Source organism: Haemorhous mexicanus, chromosome 14 (genome assembly GCF_027477595.1).
Source record: "Haemorhous mexicanus isolate bHaeMex1 chromosome 14, bHaeMex1.pri, whole genome shotgun sequence".
In the NCBI taxonomy this organism is placed as follows: Eukaryota; Metazoa; Chordata; class Aves; order Passeriformes; family Fringillidae; genus Haemorhous; species Haemorhous mexicanus.
This window is the reverse complement of record NC_082354.1, coordinates 14,191,025-14,216,350: the sequence shown is the minus strand read 5'-3', so window position 1 is coordinate 14,216,350 and position 25,326 is coordinate 14,191,025. Positions and strand designations below refer to the sequence as shown.

Below are 25,326 nucleotides of genomic sequence, written 5' to 3'. Positions count from 1 at the left end.
CCCAGTGCTGGCCCACTTCCCAGCACTTTACTGATCCCCACATGAAGATGGACAGATGGTGCTGACTGAAAGCTGCCCCTCATCAGCTCAAACTGAATAAAACAGGGACTAATCAGCAAATGACAGCTCTGTGCAGCTGCCTGCAGGGCAAGTCCCCCACCCCAGACTGAGCAGGGAACTGCCTTGCCCCTGCTTGCTGTGCCCCTGCCAGCACCTATCCAGAACATGTGTGCATGGCTGAGATGAGATGCCAGCTCCTGGCACAGCGAGCCCATCCAGGGGGTGCCCAGCTGCAGCTGCCTGTGCTGGGGAGGCTGGACACAGCCCAGAGGATCCCAGACACATTTTGGGTGCTGGGGATACCACTCATCAATGGTGAGGGGCCTGAATCACACCTTGTTTCAAGGAAACATTTGAAGGGGTCTGCTGCACTTCTTCTGAGGGTTTGGGAAGGTGAAGGGCTGCCAAAAGGCATTTGTTCAATTGCTAAATGATGGCCTTGTCTGCTTCAGTTCCATGCCTGACCCCAACCCCAGCTGGGCTGGACAGCACGTATCCAGTGGGATTAGTGGTGTTTATTCCAGCTGCCAGGATGTTGAGGTGGGAGTGCACAGCAGAATTAGCATCACTTCATAGCAAGAAAATAATGTACCACCTTTGTCTCCTGTCCCATTGCTGTGACATCCCATAGCACAGGCCATGCCAGGCATTCCTCTCTCACTCACAACTTTTGGGAGCTGCAGATTCAGTTTTGGGACAGCCCAGGATCCACCACCCCACACAAAGGCCATAGTCCCTCTGGAAAGCAGCAAACACCCCCTCAGCTCCTCTGGGTGGGAGATAAGTGTGGTAAATACCTATGAGGTATCTGCCTGGTAAATAGCTGTATAGGTACCTGTCTCCTGCAGCCAGGCAGAGCTGTGACAATGTGGTCTTACACCATCCAAGGGATGAAATCTGTCCTTTGCAAACCAAAGCCTTCAGAAAGAGATTCCTGAAATTTCTGAGGTGCCCTCTGTACTGAAGGGTTGTAAAGCATGTGAACAACTTGCCTTTTCAGCATGTGGCACCAAAAAAAATGGTGCAGGTGGAAGTCAGAGGGCAGAACCACCAGCCAGGATCCCAAGACCAAATTCAACAGTCCCAGGGATATAAAAGCCTGGGAGAGCTCAGGGACTTTGATTTTGCAAACACCCCATGATGATGCCTCTGTGCAGGTCCACTCCCTGCCCCAGGGCTGGGAGTGAGCAGCACTATCCCAGCTGGATTTGTTGCTCCTGGAGGAGCTTTTGGCAACCAGCATGGCTCTGCTCCCCAGCACTGCTCCTGCAGGAAGGAGTGTCCCAGGAGCTGGGCTGAAGGCACAGTGAGCACCCAGCCCAGCTGCCCTCCAGCCCTCGGGGTCCAGCACCCCTGGCTGCTGCCAAAGCCATGAACAAACTGCTCTCAGAAGGTCAAGTGGCACGAGGTCACTTTGCTACAGATTTATTTCCGTGTGAATTAATGAAACAGTACACACAATTCCAAAAAAAAAATAATCATCTTTTATAGGCCCATAATCCTTCTTTCACAGTACAACGCAACAGTAAAGGATTTAGTCAGTGTAAACAGAAGGTCCAATAGTGATCATCAGCTATCACAGATCAGCTGCACAAACACCACAGCTACGGGGTTAATGCCATTACCACACAAACTGACAGTACCAGTACAAATCATAACTTTACCTACAATGCTTTTTCATGTGCAAAAACCATGGAAATTCAATTTACAGAAGAAGGGCAGCTTCTCTAAATCCTCATGGGGGCTGTGAAGAGCCTCCTCAGGGCTGTCTTAGCTATTTGGCAAAGGTCTCAGGCCCTGATTTTCCAAGGTACCCTTAGCTCCATCTGCAGCACAAAGCATCAGGGCTCTGCCTCTGCACACCAGGCATTCCTGTGTGCTCTGCTGCAGCCCAGCACAGGAAATAATCAGCTGAGGATGAATCCCATTCATTTATGAAATCACTCATTAATTTAAGCCTAAATTCATTCACTGACTAAGGCTATTCAAAACAGTCCTGCTTATACTATATACGGATCATAATGCAACCCATAAAATCACCATTGGTTAACTTTTTTCCTTTCATGTAACTGAACTGTTATTGGTGTCAAAAGCTGAGGCTTATGGGTAATGTGTTCACAAGTTTACAGAGAGTGGATAAATTACTGAAGTCAAAGGGTCAGAGGAAGAGAGGAATGCTACCACAGCCATGGGAAAACATCAGCTTGTGGCCACCTCGCAGCAAATTTGCACCTCAGCTGGGAATGCCTGGGAGGGAGGCCTGGGGTAGCAGAACTGTCCTACACCTCCAGCTGCACCAATTCTGTAAATTGAATTCATAGTCAGGCTATACAGGAAAAAACAAGAGGTAGTTATTTATCATACCTCTTCTTCAAAAAGGCAGAACAAACAAAAAACAGGATGTAGAAGTGATGCAGTAAACCTAAAAACAACAGGTTTCTACTCTTCTTTTTTTTTTTCTCCTTTTTTTGTTTTTTTTAAACACATGAAGTTAAGTTACAGACATCATATAAAATGCACACTCACTTTATGGAATTCCTGCATAGTAGGAAACAAAGGCCAGTGCTAATCCAACAGCTTTGTTAACAGCGGGATGCCATTTACAGGTGCAAGGAAGATGCCCCAAATATATCCAAATATAAACAGAGCATTACCTCCCTTCTAGGGAAGTCCTATGGCAACACTTACACATTTTGTTCAGAAGGAAAAAGAAAGCATTTTCTTGGGGATAAACTGCCAAAATAATTATCGTTTCACATCCATAAATTTAAGGCAATGTTACTTAGACCTGAGAAAATGAAAAAACAAAATAAACAAATAGTGTAATTTATTTTCTCAACTATACATATACACTTGAAACTTCAGGATTTTCTGTCTCCTCCAACTCTCAGGTGGTGCTGGGGAAAACAGCTGTGGGGACACTGCTCTGAGGTCTCAGGGTCAGATCCTGAGAGATGCAGAGTTTGTTCCAAAGACAGCTAATGGGAGCTGTGAATGCTCAGACTCACCTGGCTCTCTTTCATGTATTTTCATTTTAAATACCTCTGTTTAAGCCCTCTGGAGAGGGTTAACTCCAGAATGGGCCTGTAGTGCACCAGTAACCCTGAAAGGTTCGTATAGAAAAACTGTAGATAAAATAGACAATAAAATTACATACAGTAAATTTCCATGATTCCCCCTTTCCAGGATAGAAAAGATGTCAGGGTTAGCAGTTTCACTGCACCTTTAGCCATTCCCATAACTACAGAATAAATCCTTTAACACTAGTGAAATCGCAAATTGTTCTGTGCTCTTCCTTGAAAAATAAAAAATGTAAATTAAAACCAAAAATCAACTCACAAACATTTCTCATTAAATGATAAGAGACACAAGAAAGGTCGGGTGGGGACTGCAGACACACAGCATGCTAAGGAGTTACCAAACAAAGTGCATGGTTTCTGACTCTGCGGGAGGACGGACGGACGGCTCCCCTTCAGTACCAGCTGGATGCCTCTGGAGAGCTCCGGAGGTACCGTGTGGATCTGCAGCCTTAAAGCTGGAGTTTGAGGCTGGCTGTGCTGCACAGCCCCACGTGCAGCTGCAGCAGCTCTGCACACCTTGGCTACATCTGTGACCGCAGGACAGGGACTCGCCCGCGCGACGACACTGCCGCTTCCCAGACGTGAAATTTAGTTGCCAAAAGAGGATTTGATGGCTGGTTCGAGAAAGCTGCTTGAGCCACAGCTGAAAGATGGACTGAGACCTAAAATCTGTGCACGCCTGGTGTAGTTTCTGTGGGATTGCCTCCTTCTCCTGAACACAACTACAGACACCAACCATCCCTCTCTCCTGCTCCCATCCCAGCAGCTGGACACCCGCAGCCCTTGCTGCCGGCTTTGGCCGGGGTCTGCCATGAGCCCACTAAAGCAGGGCTTGGGCAGAGGGTCACTCAGAAGCAAAAAGTCTCCAGGTTCCCACAGTGAAACAAGTTTATCACCATCCACTGCCTGGCGAGAGGGTCTGTGAGCAGATTTTTTGCTGATATTTCAAACGTGACTATCCAAAGATCACAGACCAAAAGAAACTCAACAATCCTCATCAGACTAGAAAGAAATTTCCACTGCTCACCAGCAACTCCCTACCCTCCTCTCCCAGGTTCAAAGGATGAACAGGGAGTCACAGCTCCTTTACTCACCCGCTGGGAACTAAACCCTTCATCAAATCACACATTAACGAAGCTCACTGTGTGCAAAAGACTCTGACGCTAAAACAGTTCCACCCTACATAGTGCAGTCAACACAGTTTTTAACTTAAATTTGCAGCTTGTTCTTTACAAGTGCTCGGCAGAGAATATTTATATTCTTTTGACACCATATAAATAATATTTATACAGCTTAGACATTTTGAGACATGCATTAGACTTTAGGTAGTACATACTTCTTGATCATATATGCAAATATTACTGTCAACGAAACCGAGCGACCTTAGGCCGGACCGTGCCTGGCGTTATCCAGGACGTTCGACGGCGGCTCCGAGTCGTCCATGGGCAGCACCAGGCGCGTCCCCCGGATCACCAGCTCGTGGTCCCCAAAGGCCAGCTCCCGGTCCAGGGCGTCCTCCGAGCTGTTGCCCACGAAGCGCCGGGAGGCGCCGCTGGACGCCACCGAGTCGGTGTTGACCGCCGAGTCCCCGTACGTCAGGCTGATGTCGCCGTCGTTGAGGATGAGGTCGGAGTCGTCGTCCTTCAGCTGCTCTTGGTTCTGGAGAGCAAACAGGAGGGTCACAGATGTGTTTTATGAAAAATCCTTTCGTTAGGATCTTTTCTCCTGAGAAGCTGAGAGGCCTCAGAAACAAAATGTAAACAGTAATTATCTGCTGCTGTGGAATGCAACAGGTGCATCTGTGATTGGTCTCATGTGGTTGTTTTTAATTAATGGCCAATCACGGTCCAGCTGTCTCAGACTCTCTGGTCAGTCACAAGATTTTATTATCATTCTATTCCTTTTCTTTCCTTGCTAGCCTTCTGATGAAATCCTTTCTTCTATTCTTTTAGTATAGTTTTAATATATCATTTTCTTTTAATATAATATATATCATAAAATAATAAATCAGCCTTCTGAGTCGAGATTCTCATCTCTTCCCTCGTCCTGGGACCCTTGCAAACACCACCACACAGGAGGAAAGTGCTGTTAAACTTGAGAGGAATAGTGGATTTGTCTTTACAAACAAGCTGTGGGTCTGCTGGTAGATAAAACCAGCATCAGGAGACAAAAGAAACAACGGGAAGGATTCCACTGGTTGATGAATGGAAAAAGATATTTGCTTTTACAAATAAACTTTAGGTTTGCTGATAAATTAAATTAGACATTGAAAGATGAAAGAAACAATGGAGAAGAAAAATCCCTAAATTCCATAAGAATTAAAAGGAAGGGTTATACATTAGAGGGAAATCTTTGGTATCAGATGTATCAGGAAGTCTGCACCTCTCAAGTACCTCAGCCAGTAGGGAAAGAGAGAAGGGAAATGTGGCTGGGAAATTGGGATAAAAAGGGAAGCTGTGTCCTCCAAAAATTTGAGAGATCCCAGGGGAATGCCCCATGGCCTCTCCCTTTATTGGAATAAAGTCAAAGGACTCCTCTGCCTCCTTTTTGGACATAAACCTCTGGTGTTTGTGGATTAATTTTCCTAACAAATTCTTTCAGAATGGATGTTTACAATCATATGGTGATGGTGACTGAGCAGAGACAGGCACAGAGCCACAGGCTCTCCAGCACTGTGACCAGAACCAGACGTGGCACACACACACATCTCAGAGCCCAGGTGACTCACAGCACGCAGAATTTCTCTGCAGACTGCCTAAAAGGGCTCTCCCTTCTTCCTGGTGCCATAGCCAGGTCCATGGGGAATGCAGCACTGAGTGGCTTTAGCCATACTCATGAGCACAGGAATTGCACTGTGACCCACCAGCCATTGCTGCTTTGTCAGGATGCTGATGCTGTGCAGACAGGGCAAGAAAACTCCTGGCATGGTCAGCTGCCACTGCAAGGGGCCCCAGGGCACAGCAGTGCTGGCTACCTTTCTGGCTGTGAGGGATGCAGCTGAAAGGGCTGCAGGAATGGCTCAGCTGTAAGGCTGGAAGCAAGCAGGGGATAGGGAATTGTGTGCCCTCCCAGCTGGGCCTGGGGAAGGACAGCTGTGACAACTTAATTGAGACAGTCACTGAGGAACCACCATGAACGCACCACAAACCCCTTCACGACCTAACAGCAAAGTGCTCATGGAATTAGCTCATCCATCAGCCCCAATAGCTGATTTCCCTCATGCTCCCACCTTGATGCTGCACAGCAGCATCATCAAACCCACAACACTGTGACAGAAAGGACACTAAAGGACTCACCTCATATGCCTGGGGGCTCGTCAGGCACCGGGCAACAGGCCCACAGCACCCTGGGAGTGTGGTGGTCAGAGGGGGACCACTGTGTGTCAGGAGAGGCTTTAGGTAGCTACAGAGAGGGTTAAGGAAAAAAGAGGAACAGGGCTGTGTTGGTGAGTCAGGGGCTGGAGGGCAGCACTGAAGGAGTTGGCACTGCGAGGAAATCACAGAAAGAAAAGGAACACAAATGCATGGAAGAACTGAAGTTGTAATGGTGTGCAATGAGAATTCAACCAAACACAGCAGGACACAGTCCTGGTAAGATGCTCAGCAGCACTGTTTGTCCCACCACTCTGCGCCCCTCATCCTCACATCCTCCACTAATTCACAGCACAGCATCTGGAAGGGAGGAGAGGCACAGATCTACCAAGGAGAACTGCAAGTAAGAAAATCCCCATCACTTCCTCCCTTCCTGCCCACCTGCCCCTGGGATTAAGGACCCCCAGGATGCCAATCTTGGAGAGCCCAGCTTTGAACAGAACTGCTGCTGCATTCTCACTGACAGAGGGTGGAAATTGTCACTTCTTGCACAGACACGAGTAGGTGCAAACCCAAACACAGCAATGTCACAGGAAAGCAAACACTGGCTCCTCTGCTAAGCAGGGAGAACTCATGGTCCCAGTGAGAGGTGTCTGGCAGGGGGATCTGACAGCACACCCCCACTGCTGCCAAGGATACTTGTGGTCGAAGTTGTACCACATGCGGAAAAGCCAAGCGCTTTCAGCCTTCGTGCTCCTCCTCTCGCTCTCTGGGACACCCTGTGGGACAGCAAAACAGTAAAGAGGGGCAGGACAACATGCCACGAGCTGGATCAGGGCTAGGAGACCCCATGGGACACTAGCTATCCCCAGGAGACACAAAGAAACACAGACTTTCCCACTGTCTCTTCAGAAGAAGCCTTTGGCTGGGTGTGTAAGGACGTTCACAGCACAACAGGCTGCATTTAGCAGCATTCAGCTGCCTCAGGGAGGTGGTAACAAAGCACAGAGTGACCATTCTGCTGCTACAGCCTTCCAGTGTCTGCCCCCAAGGTTTAAAGTGCCTCCGAGCCAGCAGCTGCACCCAGACATCACATTTAACAGTGACTGACACATCCAACCTCCATCAGATCTCGCTGCTGCATGCAAATAATTGTATGTTATGGGAACTCCAGGCTTCCTTTTAGTCAGAGAAAAAAAATATAAAACTGTTTGGAGGGGACTATGAATTACAATTACATATTTCATAGAAATCTGGCTTAGAGATTTATGGCCCTGGGCTGCCTGTCACATTTGATGCTTTCTCTCCAGGAGGTGAACAGCCCAATAAATGGCTCTGAATAAAATGAATCTCCGAGGTGCAGAATCCACACTGAAACCAAGGAGAGCCAGAGCCACAGCACAACCAGCTGCAGACACATGAATGAGACAGATGGAACTACCAAGCAGAAAAACTCCCAAGGCTGTGGGGCTCCAGCATTGATCTCAGTGTGGTCAGTGGTGCTGGGGCTGCCACAGAACTCCCCACAGGAAAAGGGGTAAGCAGGGGCTGAGGGCACCCATGGGTAAAAGTGGGGCAGATGCTACATAAAATAAATCAGTAAATGGTGTTCCTGTACTGCCCTGGACACTGGGATGAGGCAGAGCCTCCATGTCATGCTCACTTTGGGATTTATTTCAAACCCAGCAAGGGAGAGACCGAATCTATTGCAGCAGCAACATGAACGGACTAAACAGTCCAGCATTGCTTCTGTGCCCTTCTTTCCAGTGAGTCAAAACAAGGCTCATGAAAACCAGAGAGCACAGAAAAGCTGTGACTCCCACTGACTGCAAACTCTTTCACAGGGGGAGCTAAAAACTCCTGCAGCTGGAAGGAAGCAGAGCACAGACAGGCATTCACAGGGTCAGGATGTGACCCCTGCCCTGAGGGTGCAGTGCAGCTTCCTCAGCAGAGCACACTCACCACATTCTCCTGATCGGCGTCCACACCGACCCTGTGAGGAGAGAACAAGCACAGAGTCACACATCACCAGGGAGAACAGGCACAGAGTCACACACCAGGCCAGGGAGAACAGGCACAGTCACACACCAGGCCAGGGAGAACAGGCACAGTCACACACCAGGCCAGGGAGAACAGGCACAGAGTCACACACCACCAGGGAGAACAGGCACAGTCACACACCACCAGGGAGAACAGGCACAGAGTCACACACCACCAGGGAGAACAGGCACAGAGTCACACACCAGGCCAGGGAGAACAGGCACAGTCACACACCAGGCCAGGGAGAACAGGCACAGAGTCACACACCACCAGGGAGAACAGGCACAGTCACACACCAGGCCAGGGAGAACGGGCACAGTCACACACCAGGCCAGGGCTGGGGTCTGGGCAAGGACAATGCCAGGATCTGCCTGTGCTCTCTGCAAGGCGAGCAGCCTGAGCTGGGAGCAGGCTGGGGGAGCCAGGGCAGCCCGCACTGACCGGATGTTGAGGCAGGACAGCATGGCCGTGGTGCCCCCGCCGAACACCCAGACGGTGAAGAAGACGATGAGCAGGGTGGTGCTGAACATCATCTGCCGCGCGTAGGTGGCCGTGTCGCGGATGGCCAGAGCGAAGGCCATGGCTCCGCGCAGCCCTGCGGGAAGGGACAGCATGCAGCTGGATCAGCCCAGCACAGGCCACCCCCGTGGCCAGCTCCCCACCTGGGGTTTGCATCCTGCTGTCCCCCCATGCAGGGACATCACCATAGTGATGGTTTTGTCACCCCTCTTGCCGAGCCCAGAAAGGCAAACCCTCCTCCCGCCCCATGCCAGGTACCTGAAGCAGGGTAGGAGGAGCTCATTCCTACATCTCAAACCACTGAGTCTCTTCCTGCCCAGCCTCCCCTCCAGACATTACCCATTAGAGATTTAGAGTTGAATAAGGAATATTTCCAGCTTCTCACCATAAGGAACCACCATAAATACACCACAAACCCCTTCATGACCTAACAGCAGGCTGGAAAAGCAAAATGCTCATGGGAATTAGTTCATCCATTGGCCCCAATACCTGATTTCCCTCATGCTCCCACCTTGACGTGGTCAAGAGGAAGGATGAAGTAACGTACCTGCAAACATCATCATGTGCTGCAAATTCGTTCCAATCTTATTTCTTCTTCCCAAATTCAGTAAAAATGACAATGGGTATATATTGGCAGCTCTTCCTAGGAAGATAGCAAGCTGTTTTTGCACATGTTAAGGAAATTGCTCTTCCTGTGTCTCCCATCACATCCCACCTGCACACAGAGCCAGTTTCTACTGCCCAAAGGAAACTGGGAGCTGCAGAAACACCAGTGTCTGGCTGCAAGGAAAATACTCCAGCTCTGAGTGTTACAGCACTGTGGGAAGAGCAGGCTACTGCCTCACTGAAACACAGCACAGACTGCAATTCAGGAGTATCACATAGAGACAAGCACAAACAAACACAGGTAATGATGAAAGGACATGTTAGACAAGTGAGAGGAGAGAAAAAACACCATTCCCCACAGTATGCTCTCTGCTGCCAGGTCCATTTTGCACCCCAAGAATTATTTGTCTTCTGGTCTTCTGTGAAGCTCAAGTTATCACAGCTATGACAACCCCTCTGACTTTCCCCAGCATGCCACACTTCACAGCTGGGTTTGAAGCTTTAAGCCAAGTCTCATTCCCAAAGATTATTCAGCAAAATGAAAGCAGCAGCAGTTGAGAAGGAAAAAAAAAAAAATCTAATACTTTTTCTGTTTTCATAGCCCGTGAGATACAAGAATCACCAGCCCCTTCCTATTGCTTTTTATCTTTGAAGCTGTATCTTTTAATACCAGCACCCAGATGGCAAAAATAATCTTGGAGCCAGTATTCAGCACAGCCTTGAATAATATGGAAAATGCTTCTAGCTTTTATGTTCTTTCCTGAACATCACAATTTGCATAAGAGACGTATTTCATGATCTCTCTCATGAATGAGCTATTTCATCAGCCAGTTAGCCAGTTCCCACTGAAGAGGCACAGCACAAAATTTCAATATAACAGCCCAAATGGCATTTCTCTGCTCTCCACCCCTTCTGCCCCACTGCAACCCCACAAAAGCTGATCAGGGAAATTCAGCTGAGCCTGCTGAAAACCTGCAGACCAGCACTGGCAAAAATGTTTTGTTTACCAGTATAAACTTGCATCAGTGCTGACAGAGGGTGAAAATAATTCTGCACATTTAACTGGTTTCCCTTTGTGATGTGAAAAAATTACTTCAAAATTCTTGTTTTTCTGAGACATACCAGGGCCCTTGTTCCCATTAGCATCAGCCTGCAGAACAGGAAATCCTTTCTCATGACATCATTCAGAGGCATCTACTGCAGCTGTAACTGTGCTGTTTGACCAAAAAAAGGCTTTTTTTCAGGGTTAACCAAGTGCACTAGCAGAGAAAAGAGGAAATAAATGGCTAAACCAGGCAGCCCCCCTTTGCAAAGCCCCTCCTGGTGCCACATGACAAAGCCTGGCATTGGCACCACAGTCACACTGAATGATGAGTCCCTGCAGCAGCTGATTCGGATGCCCACAAGAGGAGAGAAGAAGGGGGAAAAAAAATCAACAGAAAAGCTGGAAAAAGTATCTCCATCTTCTTTAAATAACCAGCAAAGGCACCACAACATGGCAGAAATCCCCTTTTAAAAATAAAGCTAGACTGACTGAAAAAAACCAAACCCACTCATTTAAATGAAAAACAGAAATTGGGAATGAGGCACCTCTCCCTTTCTTTCTGTATTATAAACTGGGCTCCAAAGGATACAAAGGCCCCTACCACAAAGGTAGGGTTGAAGACATGGTTCTGGAAGGTGAACAGTGCAAGTCCCATGTAGGAGAAGATGAAGTTTTCTGCCAAGAAATTCAGAAGCTCAAACAACTGAAAGAGAAAAACAAATTAAAAGTGAGTTAGACATAATACAGATTTAACAAGAAAAGCATGTTAGCCCATCCATCATGCAATAAATACTTCTACAGAAGCAACCCTAGTGAAATGCAGCTGTAAGAAGACAGATGCACCTAATTCTGGCTACAGGGGAGGAAAAAAAATTGAATTTGAAATTCAGGGAGGCTGAAAGGGTCTGAGGAGTTCTCACCTGCTTAGTTCTGTGTTGGGACTCTGTAGATAAGTTGTTATAGGTATAATGGGCCTGTGTGATCCCACAGAAGAGCACAGCCACCACACCTGGGGAGCAGAGCAACACATTAGACTCCTGGTCAGGAAAAGGGAGCCGAGCTGCACCCCAGGCCTGTAGGGAACTTAATGCAGTAACCCCAGAACCCAGAATCATGAAACTTGTGCAGGCAGAGGGAGAGCCCTGGCTACAATCAATACTGAGAGAAGCAAAACTCAGTGGCCCCATCATCCCTGCAGATCTCCATGCCAGAGGCAGGGCTGTGCTGCAGCTTGCCTGTAAAGCCACATGCTTCAGCCAGCAGGAACGTGCTCCAGGACATCAAGAAGAACAAGCCAGTCTCCAGCAAGGGGAACTCCCGAAGTTTGGTGAATTTGGTGACGTTGCAGATGGTTAAGGACAATTTGGAGAGATACTGCAGGCTAAGAGCATATCAAATTCCAGTTGTGTATCACAGCTACACAGTCTGCCCCTAGAAAGGCTATGGCACTGTCCTTCATTAATTTAGGGAAAGCAAATTAAACATCTGGGTGAAATGCAGTGCAGCAAAAAATAAATAAGCTGTTATGCAAACACTTGGGAAAAAAAACAAACAGTGAGAAGGATATTAAAGCTGTCACAACTCCAGTAGCTGCTCCCATTGCAAAAGATCCACTGAATATCCCCAGGAAGATCCCGATGGACTTGAACATTGCTGTGACATCAAACGTGTGGCTGTTGTCACCCGCTGGCTGATACGCAACTATTGAGCTGGAAGAGGAGGGAAAGCACAAGAACAAAACTGCTTAGTCTGGAGGGAGAGGCACCTCACGGTGCTACACAAGCCTTGCAAAGTGCTACAACTGCTGCAAACACCAAGCCTGAGCAGCCAGGGAGACACAACACCCTGCAATCCCCTGGGACCACCGTGTGCAGTGGCTGCACAACCTCGCTGTCCTGGGGATTTAGGATCAGCCACCCCCCAGGCCTGGATGGGCAGTTGCTCCTGGACATTAGAGAGCAGGGGACCAAAGCCCGTGCCTCGTGTGACATGTGGTATTTATGGTGGTATCTGGGGGGTTTGGCAGCAGCTTTCTGTAATGCCAGGTGCTGTGGGACCACAAAGCATTCAAGCAGGAAACCTCCATTTCTCCAGCGAGGCAGCTGCTGTGAACATCCCCTGGAGAGCTGTAACTGCTCCTGTTCTGCCACATTTAACATGCACTACATTTAATCTGCACTGCTTTGAGCTCCAAAGTGCAATACCACAGGGTAGCCAAGGCAGACAGTGCCATGCACAGCAGCAACACCATTCCCTGCATCCACCAGACCTCAACAGACCTTTGTGGTGAGACGGCAAAGAGGTCTGCAGTGCTCTCAATCTGCTCCCTCCTAACCCCTGATGAGCTGAGCCTTGCATTAGTCATTGTTCTACCTGGAACGGCTAAGATACAGGGGGGGCCTTATCCAGCTCCTAAATCCCATTTATCAACACCTTACCTCACTTTCCTTTATGCAAACTTCTTGAAAACATTAACTTCCTAGTTAGCAATCCCTTGGCTCACTCTGTTAAAACTCCTGGATGTGAACTTTAAACATTTGCTGTTTCAGCTGCTGAGAACAGACACTCACTGCCCTGCACACACATCTTGCAGCCTTCTCCCCTAACTATACATCAACATTTTTCTGCAAAAAATCACAAACCTCCCCTTTCCAACACAGGTAATTTCCCTCGCTAAACTTCCCTGCTTTTAACACAGCTCATTTTTCTGCATTGCCTTTTACACTGCAAGCTGCAGATTTCTCCGTGCTTTAATTCCTTTCATCAATTCCATCTTATACTCCTCATTCACCAACATGTTTTTATTCTGGGTTTTCAGGTTTGTTTTTCTTTTAAATCCAGACTGGTTTCACTTCCCCTCCATAACCAACTCTTTGAATGTTGGTTTTGCATTTTAACCTCTCACAGTTCTCCTTCTGGTTTTGTTTTTTGCATTGCCAATAAGACACTATTTCCAGCTGCCCTTTTGCTGCCCATGGGGCTTCCTGTGGTTTTTAATCCCTGTGAATCCTCCCTTTGGAAGAAGCAGGTTGGGATCCTGCAGCTGCTTTTACCCTTCTGCTCCCAAACTGCAGCTCTGGCACCTCACTGCCCACAAGCTTTCAGTTCTGGGTTCAATTCCTCTTCATCCTGCAACAAGCTCCTGCTGCCAAGCCACACCAGGCCAAGACAGGAACAGAAAGGCACAGATCCTGCTCCTTAAGCACAGGAACAAATATTTGCCCAGGGCTGAAAGCAGGAGGGGAGCCTTGGGGCACCCAGACTGGGCAAAGGCCCCTGAAAAGCCCAGCTCCCCATCCTGTCCTGCCTGCAGTGCTGAGGCAAAATAAAACAACTGCTGAGTGAACTCAGAGCTCCTGCCTTGGTGCAAATTATCCTGTTTTGGGGAGGGGGTGGCCTGAGCTCAGTTTGTGGAGAGAGGAAAGCAGGAAATCAGAGCAACAGCCCCAGAGCTGGCAGTGAAGCAGAGCAAGAGGCAAATCCCTGCAGGCAGTGTCACCCACACGTGCTGAGATCCACCAGGAATTCCATTCCTCTGAAGCTGAATCCACCCACTCCCCGCCAGAACCTGCCAGCACAGGCTGGAAGACCCCATTCCCTCCTCACTCATGACCACTTCTGAAACACAGTCTGGCTGTGCAGCGTTTCCTCTCACACCAGCAGTGACACATCCAGCAAAAAAGCCAGAGTGAGCAATACAAAGAGTTCCAGAAACCTCAGCAGAAACACTCGAGTCAGTAAATACAACACACAGCTCACAGTGTGTTACTTGCTGCCTCCAGTGAAACCCACACAACCAGCACGCTGGAGTGACAAGTATTCCAGAAATATTTTCTCCATTAGTCTCAGCTATATGTTAAGCTGTCACCATTGCAAGTATTATATATTACTGAAGAAATTGCTGTGATGACAACACGGTGAAAACGCAGATAAAATATGTCCTGCATGCAAAGGACATAAAATATTAAAGAATATAAAACATTCTTTAGAGAGGCAGCAAGCTTCCCATGTGTTCAGTCAAGGGCATTACCTCCAGCTGTAAGAACACTACCTCCTCAAAGTGGGGAGAGAACGGAAACAGCTGCTTCACCAGCTATTTCCACCTAAACAAAAGAGGGGCTTGCAGGTGGGAAGCAATGCAGGTAGGAGCAAAGCCACCAGCAAGGGGTTTCAGTGGGATCTTGTGGCTGAAAGGGAGACTTGGTGCTTTTCCTGTTTCAGAGGGATATATAAACTTCCCTGTGGATGGGTCAACTGACCACAAAAGCAAAACAAAACCATCCATCACGCAGGGGGAAGTTGTAAGGGCAATCCGTAATCCCAAGCAGCGCTAAGCAATGAGGACATGCATCAGGATGTCACCACAGCTTTTTGGGACACTTAAGATGCTCTTGCAAACACCCATGTTCCTGTTTTACAGGGGCAAGGCCGAGAGGCTGCCCCCAGCTGCTGACATGTAACAGAGGTAACAATTGTAAATAAAAGCAGGAGACACTTACGAAGACAGCACGATGGCAACGGCATCGTTGAGGACGCTTTCGCCAAAGAGAAGGGCATACAGCTCCACATCCACCTGGAGCTCATGGAATATGGCAAGGACAGTCACTGGCAAACAGAAAAATAGAGAGACATCAAAAAAGGTGCTGTTATTTCCATGTAATCAAAGACTAAATGTCCTTTTTAGAAAGCTGCCTTCCTGCACATCTGTGCCACTGCTGCGATGGTGCCAGCTGCCCCCTGTGCTCTCTTTGATAGTTTTCCTTCTGCTCTTTCAGATTTGGATTTGATTCATCATTTCCTCCTCCTTCCACTAAAACACATCTTGGCCTATTGAATCTTTTGCAGGCAGACAAAACCAAACTCTGCTCTGAGCTTCCCAGGGTCTGAGCTCGTGGGCTGGGCCACAGTACCAGGCTGGCATGAGCCACCCAGCTGTAGGGATGCTGTTAGCTCAGAGCATCAGGGAGAGCCTTCCTGCACCTGCAGAAGGCCAGAAGGATCAGGCTTGTCCAGGATGATGACTGCTTTTTCTGAGAGAAATCCTTGGATTCAACACATTCTAAGTGCCAGCACAGACACACAACGTTTCAGATCTGTCTGGAAATAGCCAGGCATCAGCTCAAACCTCATGTGGGGGTTTCTGTGATTTAGGACCACATGGCAGAGATCAGAGTTCCCCCAAGCTCTTCTGTGATCCAGCAGCTCCAAGAAGAAAATGGAAAGCAGCAGGCTTTGCCTATCAGCCTCACAGAGACATCACAACATCCAAAGCAAGCAAAATGTAACACACGGTGCATCAGGCACAGTTCAGGCTGAGGGCTGAGCCAATTCCAAACAACTCCTGTGAGTTTTTTCCAACAGTACTCAGGGCACACTGAGAGGAGTTTAACCCATTTATGCACAGGGAAATGCTCCACTTCTACCTGTGAAATCTTCTTGTTCCTATTTCAAGACCAAAGAAGGGACATGACACTGACAGCTCATCTGCAGCATTTCTAAGCAATAGAAGATTTCCAGCCCTGCTCAGCAAAGGGCAGGAGCAAACAGAGCCATTTTTGTGGCCCTGTGCTTTTACATGAAATGAGAGCACGCAAGTGAACAGCTACCACATACAAGCTATCATGAACTAACTTCAATTATTTGGACAAGGCATGTTTTTCATAGTTTTGATTTATAAAGTACATCAGTAAACCAAGGTGTCACTACTCCTCAGTACTGCTCATTAAGGTGTCTCATTAATCTAATTTCAATTAGATTAGCCCCTATCAAAATCCAACCAAGCTGGAAGCAAGAGAAAATAGCTAAACTAACTAAAACTATCAACTGAACCCTCCTCACATTACACATCTTGCTCTGCAACAGCTGCTGGCACAGGGTGACAGAGACACAATGCCAAACCCCAGTACATTCAAAGAGAGGTTGCCTAGGACTTCACTGCAAACAAGGATTCAGGAAAGCAGAGGTTTGGAAACTGTATTGCACATAACTGAAGAAAACTAAAAAGCACAGAGACAAATCTGACCTTTAAGAATGTCACAAATAAATTAAGCTCCAAAATTCAGAATGAGGGAACTCGCAGGGGTTTCAGACTTTCTTCCCCTCTGCCCCACAGCTCAAACCAGGCCAAAATGTAGGGAAAGCTTGTTACACACCTGGGTCAGTGGCTGACACGATGGCCCCAAACAGGAGGCAGTCAGTGAAGTAGAAATCTCCCCCCAGCTGCCCGGTGACTTTCATCAGCGCCACGCAGCCGTACACCACGGAGCTGGGGATCAGAAGAGGCAGTTACACATCTCTGCATTGCATTAAAACAACATTCACATGGGCTTGCTTTCCCTGCATTTACCAGATTAAAGCTATCCAAATGCCAGAACACCAAAGAACTGCATGGGATGCACTGAGCCTGGTGAAACCTCAGGGCCGTGATCTTGGAGGTGAACGCAGAACCACACACACCAAAGCACCCTCTGAACTGGAGCACAAACATGGTGCCAGGAGGGAACTTGGACCAGAACTTCTCCAGGAGCACAACATGCCCAAAGAAAAGCAGCAGCCAGGCTTATCACTTTGCAGTGCTGCACATTAATACAGTTCAGTGAAGTCACCTTGGACTGATTCTGAAATGCCCAAAACTTTCAGTGAGGAGCAGATAATGTAGATGCTAAGTTTGCTTGAATCCACTGGACTCCAGTGGAAAACACCTTGTGTCAGCCTGTGAGCTACTATCCAGAGTGGGAACCATCCAGCCTCTGCACTGAGGGATAAACAATTTGAAACACATCTGTGCTCTCTAGACACCCACCTCTATGATCCTGCCTTTCACTCTGGTGCCTCAAGTTTAGGAGGCCTTATGCCTCCAATAATTTGAAGTTGCTGATTTATCAAGACAATTTTCTCTGAAGTGTGAAACTTTCCTTGCCATGAATAACTATTCTCATGGGATGCTCAGATGATGAGAGAGCACTTCACAATTAGACAGCAACCACCCTGCCCACGCAGCAGAAGTTTGCACAGTAAATAGTATTATTTGCTGCTGCTGAGCAGCAGTAGCAGAGCCTGTGTGACCTTTCAGGGCTGGGATTAGCAGCTTCAGCTCCAGGCTTAGAGCACTTCTCCCAAGCACAGCTCAAACCCCTGTGGAAAAACCAGATCAGCTCCATCTACTCACCCAATCACCAGGCAGGAAATGGCAGTGCCGAGGAAAGCATATGCCAGGATGGATCCCAAGTTTCTGAAGAAGTGCCTCTAGCAGGAGAAAAAAATCAAAAACTGAATTATATTTTGCTAACAATTTATTTCAAGCCTGCACAGGCACCCACAGTGTCCACGGGAACTTGGACCCAGCTCAGACACCACGAGCTGGACAGGCACAGGGTGCCCAGCACAGCCCAGTGCCAGACCAGGAGTTAATGCAGCATTAAGAACCATGAATGTACCATGTTCTCATAGCTGGGTGTTTAATAAGGTGCTATTCCTTAAGTCCTGGGAACTGATTTCCTAACCCAGCAGCATTCCTCCTTCCTTCTCCCGCAAGCTAAACTGCATCATTCTCCTCTCCTTCCAAGTCAGCATTTCAGAGAGCTGCTGCCTTCTAAAACCTTCCCACACTCCCATGTGCTTGGAAAGCTGGGATGGCTGAAATGGCCTGGCTGACCCCAAAAAACCCTGCTGGAAACAACTGAAGTCGCTGACCCTTCCCGGGGCAGAGGGGCAGACAAGAATGACAGGGGCACTCTCAGCTCTGCTTCCCACAATCCCACATTTGCTGGGTAAAACCATACCCACCCCCACAGCCTCAGCCTGCTGAGCAAGCATTAAAACACTCACAAGTATTAAAAATTCTCTGGAGGCAGAGGAACTAAAAACATCAGCACTGTAAAGGCACGTACCCTTTTCAAGCTGTAGCCTGCATAAAATATAATGGGGGGAAGCAAAATGTTGAAGAATACTTCAGGATCAAAAGTCACCTGTTAAGAAAGAAAGAAAAAAAGCCCCAACAGTAAAATGATTTGTTAAAATTTTGCAAGACAAAACACAAGTAAGAAAGTAATATACGGAGGAAGCCCTGCACCCCCACCATGTGAAACCTGTTGGATCTGGGATCTTCTGAAGACAAATCCCAGAGTCTAAACAGCTTAAATTAAGATGAGTTAAAACTAGAGCTTCATTACATTGTGCTCAACATATAAATTACTGCTCATCACAATCACAAGTTAAAAAACCAAAATAAAACCACTTAATCCAGCAGATGCAGGACCCGTCCCCATGGAGGGCGTGGGAAGCACCGCTCACCTCTCCAGTCACTGCCTCCCTTACCTTCCTCAGCATCTCATTATCCTGGACATTGTTGAGCTCCTGGGCACTGATCTCCCCCTTCAGGGTGTACTCATAGAACTTGCCACTGACGTTCACCAGCAGCGTGGCCGGGCTGCTCTGCACCTGGCAGCTCAGGGTGACGTTGTTGACGTCGCTGGGGACGTGGATGCCGTAGCGCAGGACCACGCCGACCAGGACACCTGGGGAGGGACACAGCTCTGTGAGACAAACCACAGCACACTCCCAGAAAGATCCCTCTGAGCATGGATGCAGCACCAGGATCCTGACCCCCTGCTCAGCTGCTGAGCACAACCACAGCCCAATAACTGAACTGAGCCATCCTCATCCCCGTGTGCCAGGTGAATGCTCTGTGCTCTTGGGGAGTTTCTAACACAGGCATGGACAAGTCCTGAAGGATCTGAACCACCCAGAAATCAGTCAGACCCTCACTCCAGGGCAGCCAACATCGAGGGCACGCTGGGTTTTTTAAGGTGAGCACCTTGCACTGCTGGGCCAGGTAATGCTCACATGTGCCCCTTGCACCTTGAAACCTGACATTGATACATTAAACTCTTCATTTTGGCAGGGATTAAAGACTACACCCAGCAACCATCCTGATCACTCTGAGGCTGGCAACCATCCTTCCTAAGGTGCTGCAGCATCATGCAGCCTCGTCCCAGCCCTCCCTGTTTTTAAAAAAACACATTTTGAAATAGAAACATATAAACATATGAAACTGTTTCCCAATCCAGGCTGACCACCCAGGTCTACTCCTTGCCCCTGCAAACTTCAGCTCTGCACCACAAACAGCAGCCCCAGGGCAGCCCTGTGAGGCAGCTCTGCTTCTAGCTCAGCTGCTACGTAGGGGCATTTTGGGATTAATTTGCAAGTCAGCAATTTATAAGGCATTTTTCTTTTGTTGTCTGAAGTCTCGAATCCAGATTCAAGTGTGTTGAGTGCTCTCCTGGCAGAGTGTTTTGACATCTGCAGGCTGGGGAAGAGGGGTGTCCCACAAGACACCTTTCCACGTAGCCTTCAGCACAAAAGGGTTTGGAAACTCCTTGATTAAGGCGGCCCCGAGCTGCCACAGAAATCCTGGATCTTAACCCCATCCCTGAACCACACATTTATGAAAAGCTTTCAGCCACCTGGGAACTAAACCCAGACCGCAACGCTCTGAAGGCTTCTCCATTTGCCTCCCAGGACACTCCTGCTCCTGATTGCTGCCTTAATTAAAGCCTGGCTCTGCTTTCCTACAGGCAGGGCACAACCCTGACTGGGAACACCCAACTCTTCCTGTGCCACCACTCTCAGAGCAGAGCCTGGGCAGGACACTGTGGGGCCAGAGCTCATTCAGCACCTCCTGCAGCCAGTTCCTGATCAGCCACCCACTTTTTGACTTCTCCTCCCTTGGCCACAGTTTTTCCAGGACAAGATTTGACATTTTTCTTGATGGCAAGAAGAAAAGCTCCCCCCTCCCATCTCAGGGGTGCCACACACAGCAGGGCCACCAGAGCACACACCCAGGCCACGAGCACAGGCAGAGGAGGTGGCTGCACACAAAGTCACCGCTACTGACCTAGAACAGCTCAGCTCAGAAACTGGACAGACCCAAAACCCTGGTCTAATACAGCACTTTGCAGCACAGGTGAGCTAAAAGGCTACAGATGCTTTTAAGCCATGCACCATCAACCATGTGCTCACCACTCTGGGCTTTATCCAGCTCTGAATCACCCCAAGAGACACAGAACAGCTCCCTCTGGGCACAGCCAGGCACTGCCAGCTCCAGCAAGGAGAGTTCAGGGCACATCACACTGTGCAGAGCAGCTGAGGGCTGTTTTTACCCCACCATCACTTACAGGGGACACAAAAAGTAATTCTTTAGCTTACTTTTCTGCCAGCCTCTGCTCCTGTGAACTTCCAGTGCTCCAGAAATAAAAGTATAGAATGAAAGCAAGTATGTCAAGCACATCATGATGCCACAGCATGTATTCACAGGAGTGGCAGTGGCTGCAAGGCACCACAGCAGAGATTTTTTTTTTTTTTTTTTTTTTTTTTTTTTTTTTTTTTTGCAAAAGACCCCATTTTCCTTTCACCCAGCAGATGACAATCCTAGGGATACCAGGGGAAACAACCAAAACCCTCCACTGGACAAAAGGAGTTTCAAAGGGTTATTTACATCTGCTTATGGCTGTTAAGGTACACCATGCTTTGCAGCCCTCAAGAACTACCTGGAGTGACTTTTAAAAAGTTTTTCCTAAAAAGAAAAACAGCTATTTCAGAGGTTCATGCAGGAATCAGAAACCAGCAGCTGCCTGCCCTTGCTCAGACGGAAGGAAACCCACCCAGCAACCCCTTTAACAACCAGGATAAACACTGGGAGATGAGAGACCCCACAGGAGGAAGGAGGGACAGACAGAAGGAGCCACTGCTGTGAATTCAGAAGGGATCCTGACTCACTGCCTCTCCACCCTTAATCCCCGTCCCAAAGCAGTGCTACATCTGATAGCACCCCTGCTCCTCTGCCATCTCCTTATCCAGGCACCTGTTCCTGGCCCTGTGTGCCAGCCAAGCTCCAGACAGGGCCAAATTCCCACCCTGGCCAGGAATGGAGTAAGGGAAAAAGGACAGATAAACCTACAACATCTGCCAAAGACCCCTGTTTGGGAGTCCCCAAATGATACTTTTAGTTTTGCTCAGGAATAGGCTGCCTGGGAGGCTGCCAGCTGGCAAATACACAAATGCACAAATTGCTCCTGGGCACTGAGTGTGACCCTGCCAGCAGCCCTGACACAGAGACACTGTCAGAGTTACCTGCAGGGAAAGCATCCTGCTGCTCTGCTGGACACCAATTATCCTACCAACATTAAATGGCCCCACCAGCAGCACCTCCTACTCCATGGTGGGTCTGATCAACCCTCCCTATCCAACAATACTCATGGGAGGCACCTGGGACAAACCTGACATGGTTTTCCAGGCACCAACCCAGTCCTGAGCTCAGGCTACCTGGACCAAGCCCAGGGGACCCTGCAGGTGCTCCTGGTTCTGACAGGCTCTCAGGAAATGGTTCAGACTCTCCTGGCACTCACAGGGCTGCCCCAGCAGCAACCTGTGAGCCAGTATCGACATGCTTCTGCTGCCAGAAGTTTTACAAAACTGAGCCCTGGGAGGGAGCTGAGCTGAGCTCAGGGAACCCAACACTGAGGAAGCTGCCAGCTGAAAGCTGCAAGGAGCTGAGAAGCTGAAGGCAAAGCCAGCAAATTAATTGAGTTCTTTTATGCAAAGTGCCAGAGATTATTTTCATTGCATTTCTCCTGACTTCATTAAAAAGAACAAAAGCCCATGGGCTTTTTTTTTAAGGTGCTGCTGAACATTTCCGAGGTAATGTCTTAAATGAAGACTAATATATTACCAACCCCAGCACTTAACAACAATGGAAGCAGACAGGATCCCCAGGGGAGCATTAATCTGGACACCAAAAGGGAAGAAAAATGTAACAACTGAAGACATCCTGACAACAAGAGGTTTAGACACACACAATTCACAGGTCAAGTGGGAACAAGCACAAGGAAACTAAACTTTTAGAGAAGCTCCTGCACATCTACCATCAGACTCTGAGAAGAACTGAAACAAAATTGTTCAATTAATCATCCTAAATGCTGAGCACCTCAGATGTGGGAACCTCATTTTCAACACTGAAATGAAGCTTAAGAGCTACTAAGCACTTATAGTCTATCACTGAAATTACTCCAGCTGGTGTCCAGCTCTTGAACATCAGCTCTGAGCTGACAGTGTGATGTGCACCATAGAAATCCACCTGGAGCAAGAGCTTATAACTTCCAGTAAAAACAAAGACAACAAAGAAACTGATGTGTTTTAGCAAAAGATATATATGCGAAAGTTTTGACTCAGTTGTTGTTGGGCTTTTATAAACAGAAAAAGACAAGCTTTTGCAAATTGCTTCTCTTGTTCAGATTTCAGGGTCTGTTTTGCAGCCCCTTCCACATTCTCAGTGAACTTCCTTGGGGCTAAAAGCATCGTAGGGAGCCAGGGACAGCAATACCTCCTTTATTCTCTGCAGATTTCAACTTGTCACAGTAAAACAACAGCATCTCACCACCCCTTGGGAATTACATCCCTTTTCCTATGGCACCTGCCACTACCTAAGAAGCAAAAAGCCTTGACACCGAGGAAAATTGGGATTTTCTGCATGATCAGGCAGGTGACATTACTGATTTCACCAGCAATTCCCTAAGCACAGTCTGCAGAAGAGCAGACAGAAAAGGTGCATTTTATGGATCAGCAGGAGACTGAAACAACCCAGGCTGTGCTCTGAAAATAAAGTGAACACTCAGCTACTTCAGGGAGAGAGGATAATCAAGAGGAAGAAATGTCCAGGAGAAGAAGAACAAGGTTAAGGGCAAGTGTGAAAGCATGAAAGGAACAGAAAGTTGGGAGCTCTGGGACAGCAGGAGGGAGAAGACCTTCCTTGCTGGAAGCATGTCCCCCACAGCACAATTCCTGTCCCAGGAGGTGACCATCCCCACCCTGGGCAGGAGGCCAGAAACACCTGAACCCCCCTGAGTGGTGGCTGGAAGAAATGTGAAAATGCAGAGCAGTATTTTGTGCCCCTGGAAAAGCAGGGCAGTATTTCGTGCCCATGCACTGACACAAGTGCCTCCACCTCTTCATTTGGAAAGACATTTCCAATTAACTGAAACTTGGGATCACAAAAGCCAGTGGCCCAAACAGGTCAAGTCACAGCCTTTGGATCAAAGCTTTCTGCTGGGTGGGAGATTCAGCCAGGTCTGACTCTGTGTGGTTACACATCAGCCCCAGCCAGCGAGGGCCACACACAGGACAGACCCTAACTACAACATGCAGCAGGAGATGCCCTCTCAACCCTAAATTCAACAAATCATCCTTAGATACAGACCCGTGGCCACGTTAATCATTCCCCAGCACACCTCCCAGTCCTGCTTTGGTTGACTCAAAGTCATGCAGACAGCCCAGGGAGAGCCATACAAGGCCCTGTCGTACCCTGGCTCAGGCCACTCCACGAGGCCATGTCACCTCAGGAAATCACAGGCCACCATTAAAACCCACATGTCTACTGCCCCACTGCACTGACCCCAGCCCTGCTCTGCTTCCAGTGGGAATACACACAGGGCTCCACTCCAAGAGGTCCTGTCACAGCAGGAGGAGGAATTCTAAAAGTTGTGCACACAGGTTCCCAGGCAGCAGGGATAGAAGGCTGCTGGCTCTGCAGGCCCCTGAGTGTGGCAAACATGGGAGAATGCCCCAAATGGCCTCTCCACTCTTCTTGGGCAGCTTCTGGAAATGTGTGCTCTAAACTCACGTTGGAAACACAGCCTCTGGCCCCAGCATGTGGGATCACAGAATCACAGGATGGTTTAGGTCAGAAGGGGACCTTGATGATCATCCAGCTCCAAACCCCCGTGGGCAGGGACACCTTCCTCTAGACCAGGTTGTTCAGATGGGGCTCAGAGCCCCATCCAGCCTGGGATGCAAGGCTCCTGACCAGTGCAACATCTGCTCTGTGCTGCCCCAAGCCCCACTCTCAACCCTGGAGCAGGTAAGTGTGACCTGCCAGTGCTTGGTGACGTGGTAGCCTGTGAGGCCGTCTGGAAAAACCCAACCAGTTCCTCACAGCCAGAGATTTGGGAATAACTCTGCCTTCGAGAGCCCTCCATATCTAGGGTTTGGAAAACAACCAAACCTCCCTCCAGCACCACCCAGATAAGGCTCAGCACGGGGCTGTCCCGGTGACACAGTAGCACCTACGAGAGGATGTCCCCGCGCAGCCCCTCAGCTCTTCGGCCACCAAAGCAGCCCTGGCGGAGCCCCTCGGCCAGGGGCCACCAGGGGAGAACGGGAGGGCTCCCACTGACCGGGAGAACGATGCTGGTCCCACTCGTGCGGCCGTGGAGCCCCGCAGCCAGCCCAGCGCAGAGCCGGCACCGGCCGGGATGCGCTCCCAGCGCTCGGGGCAGCTCCGCACAGGTTTCCCGGGAAGGGGAGCGCGGGATGCACGCGTGGGGCGCCGCTCACCGTAGATCATGGCCAGCCCGGTCTCGTGGAGGAAGCGAGCGCGGCGGTGCTTGAAGAGCCAGATGGTGAGGATGGTGAGGGTGAGCAGCAGGATGAAAACGAGCAGGTTGGCGCTGTCCTGGCGGTGACTCTCCTCCGCCGCCTTCTCGGACACGATCTCCTCCTCCAGCGCCCCGGGACGCGCCGCCGCCACCTCGGCGCCCGCCGCCCCCCGCGCCCACAGCCCCGCGGCCGCCGCCAACACCGGCCCCGGCCCCGCCATCGCCCCGGCACCGGC

The 25,326-nt window shown here is 49.0% G+C and overlaps 1 protein-coding gene across 1 annotated transcript; it reads right to left on the bottom strand.

The window, feature by feature from the left end:
* Positions 1 to 1,469: 1,469 nt before the first annotated feature.
* SLC9A6 (solute carrier family 9 member A6) lies at positions 1,470 to 25,326 on the bottom strand. Its single transcript, XM_059858974.1, has 16 exons — positions 25,050 to 25,326; positions 18,978 to 19,177; positions 18,551 to 18,628; positions 17,830 to 17,906; positions 16,814 to 16,926; positions 15,161 to 15,266; positions 12,229 to 12,370; positions 11,897 to 12,002; positions 11,582 to 11,670; positions 11,251 to 11,364; positions 9,558 to 9,669; positions 8,933 to 9,086; positions 8,414 to 8,444; positions 7,151 to 7,230; positions 6,437 to 6,542; positions 1,470 to 4,799 (listed from the first exon to the last, which is right to left on the bottom strand). The coding sequence occupies exons 1-16, from the start codon at positions 25,309 to 25,311 to the stop codon at positions 4,524 to 4,526; spliced, it is 2,046 nt and encodes a 681-aa protein (XP_059714957.1). The 5' UTR covers positions 25,312 to 25,326; the 3' UTR covers positions 1,470 to 4,523.

Coding starts and splice junctions, on each gene's coding strand:
- SLC9A6 (XM_059858974.1), bottom strand. CDS start 25,311: ATGGCGGGGCCGGGGCCGGTGTTGGCGGCGGCCGCGGGGCTGTGGGCG. Junction 16,927..17,829: donor ATTTCCTGCCTGGTGATTGG/GTGAGTAGATGG, acceptor TCTGATCCCCAG/CTCCGTGGTGTACGGCTGCG. Junction 11,671..11,896: donor TGAAGCATGTGGCTTTACAG/GCAAGCTGCAGC, acceptor TCTGCTCCCCAG/GTGTGGTGGCTGTGCTCTTC.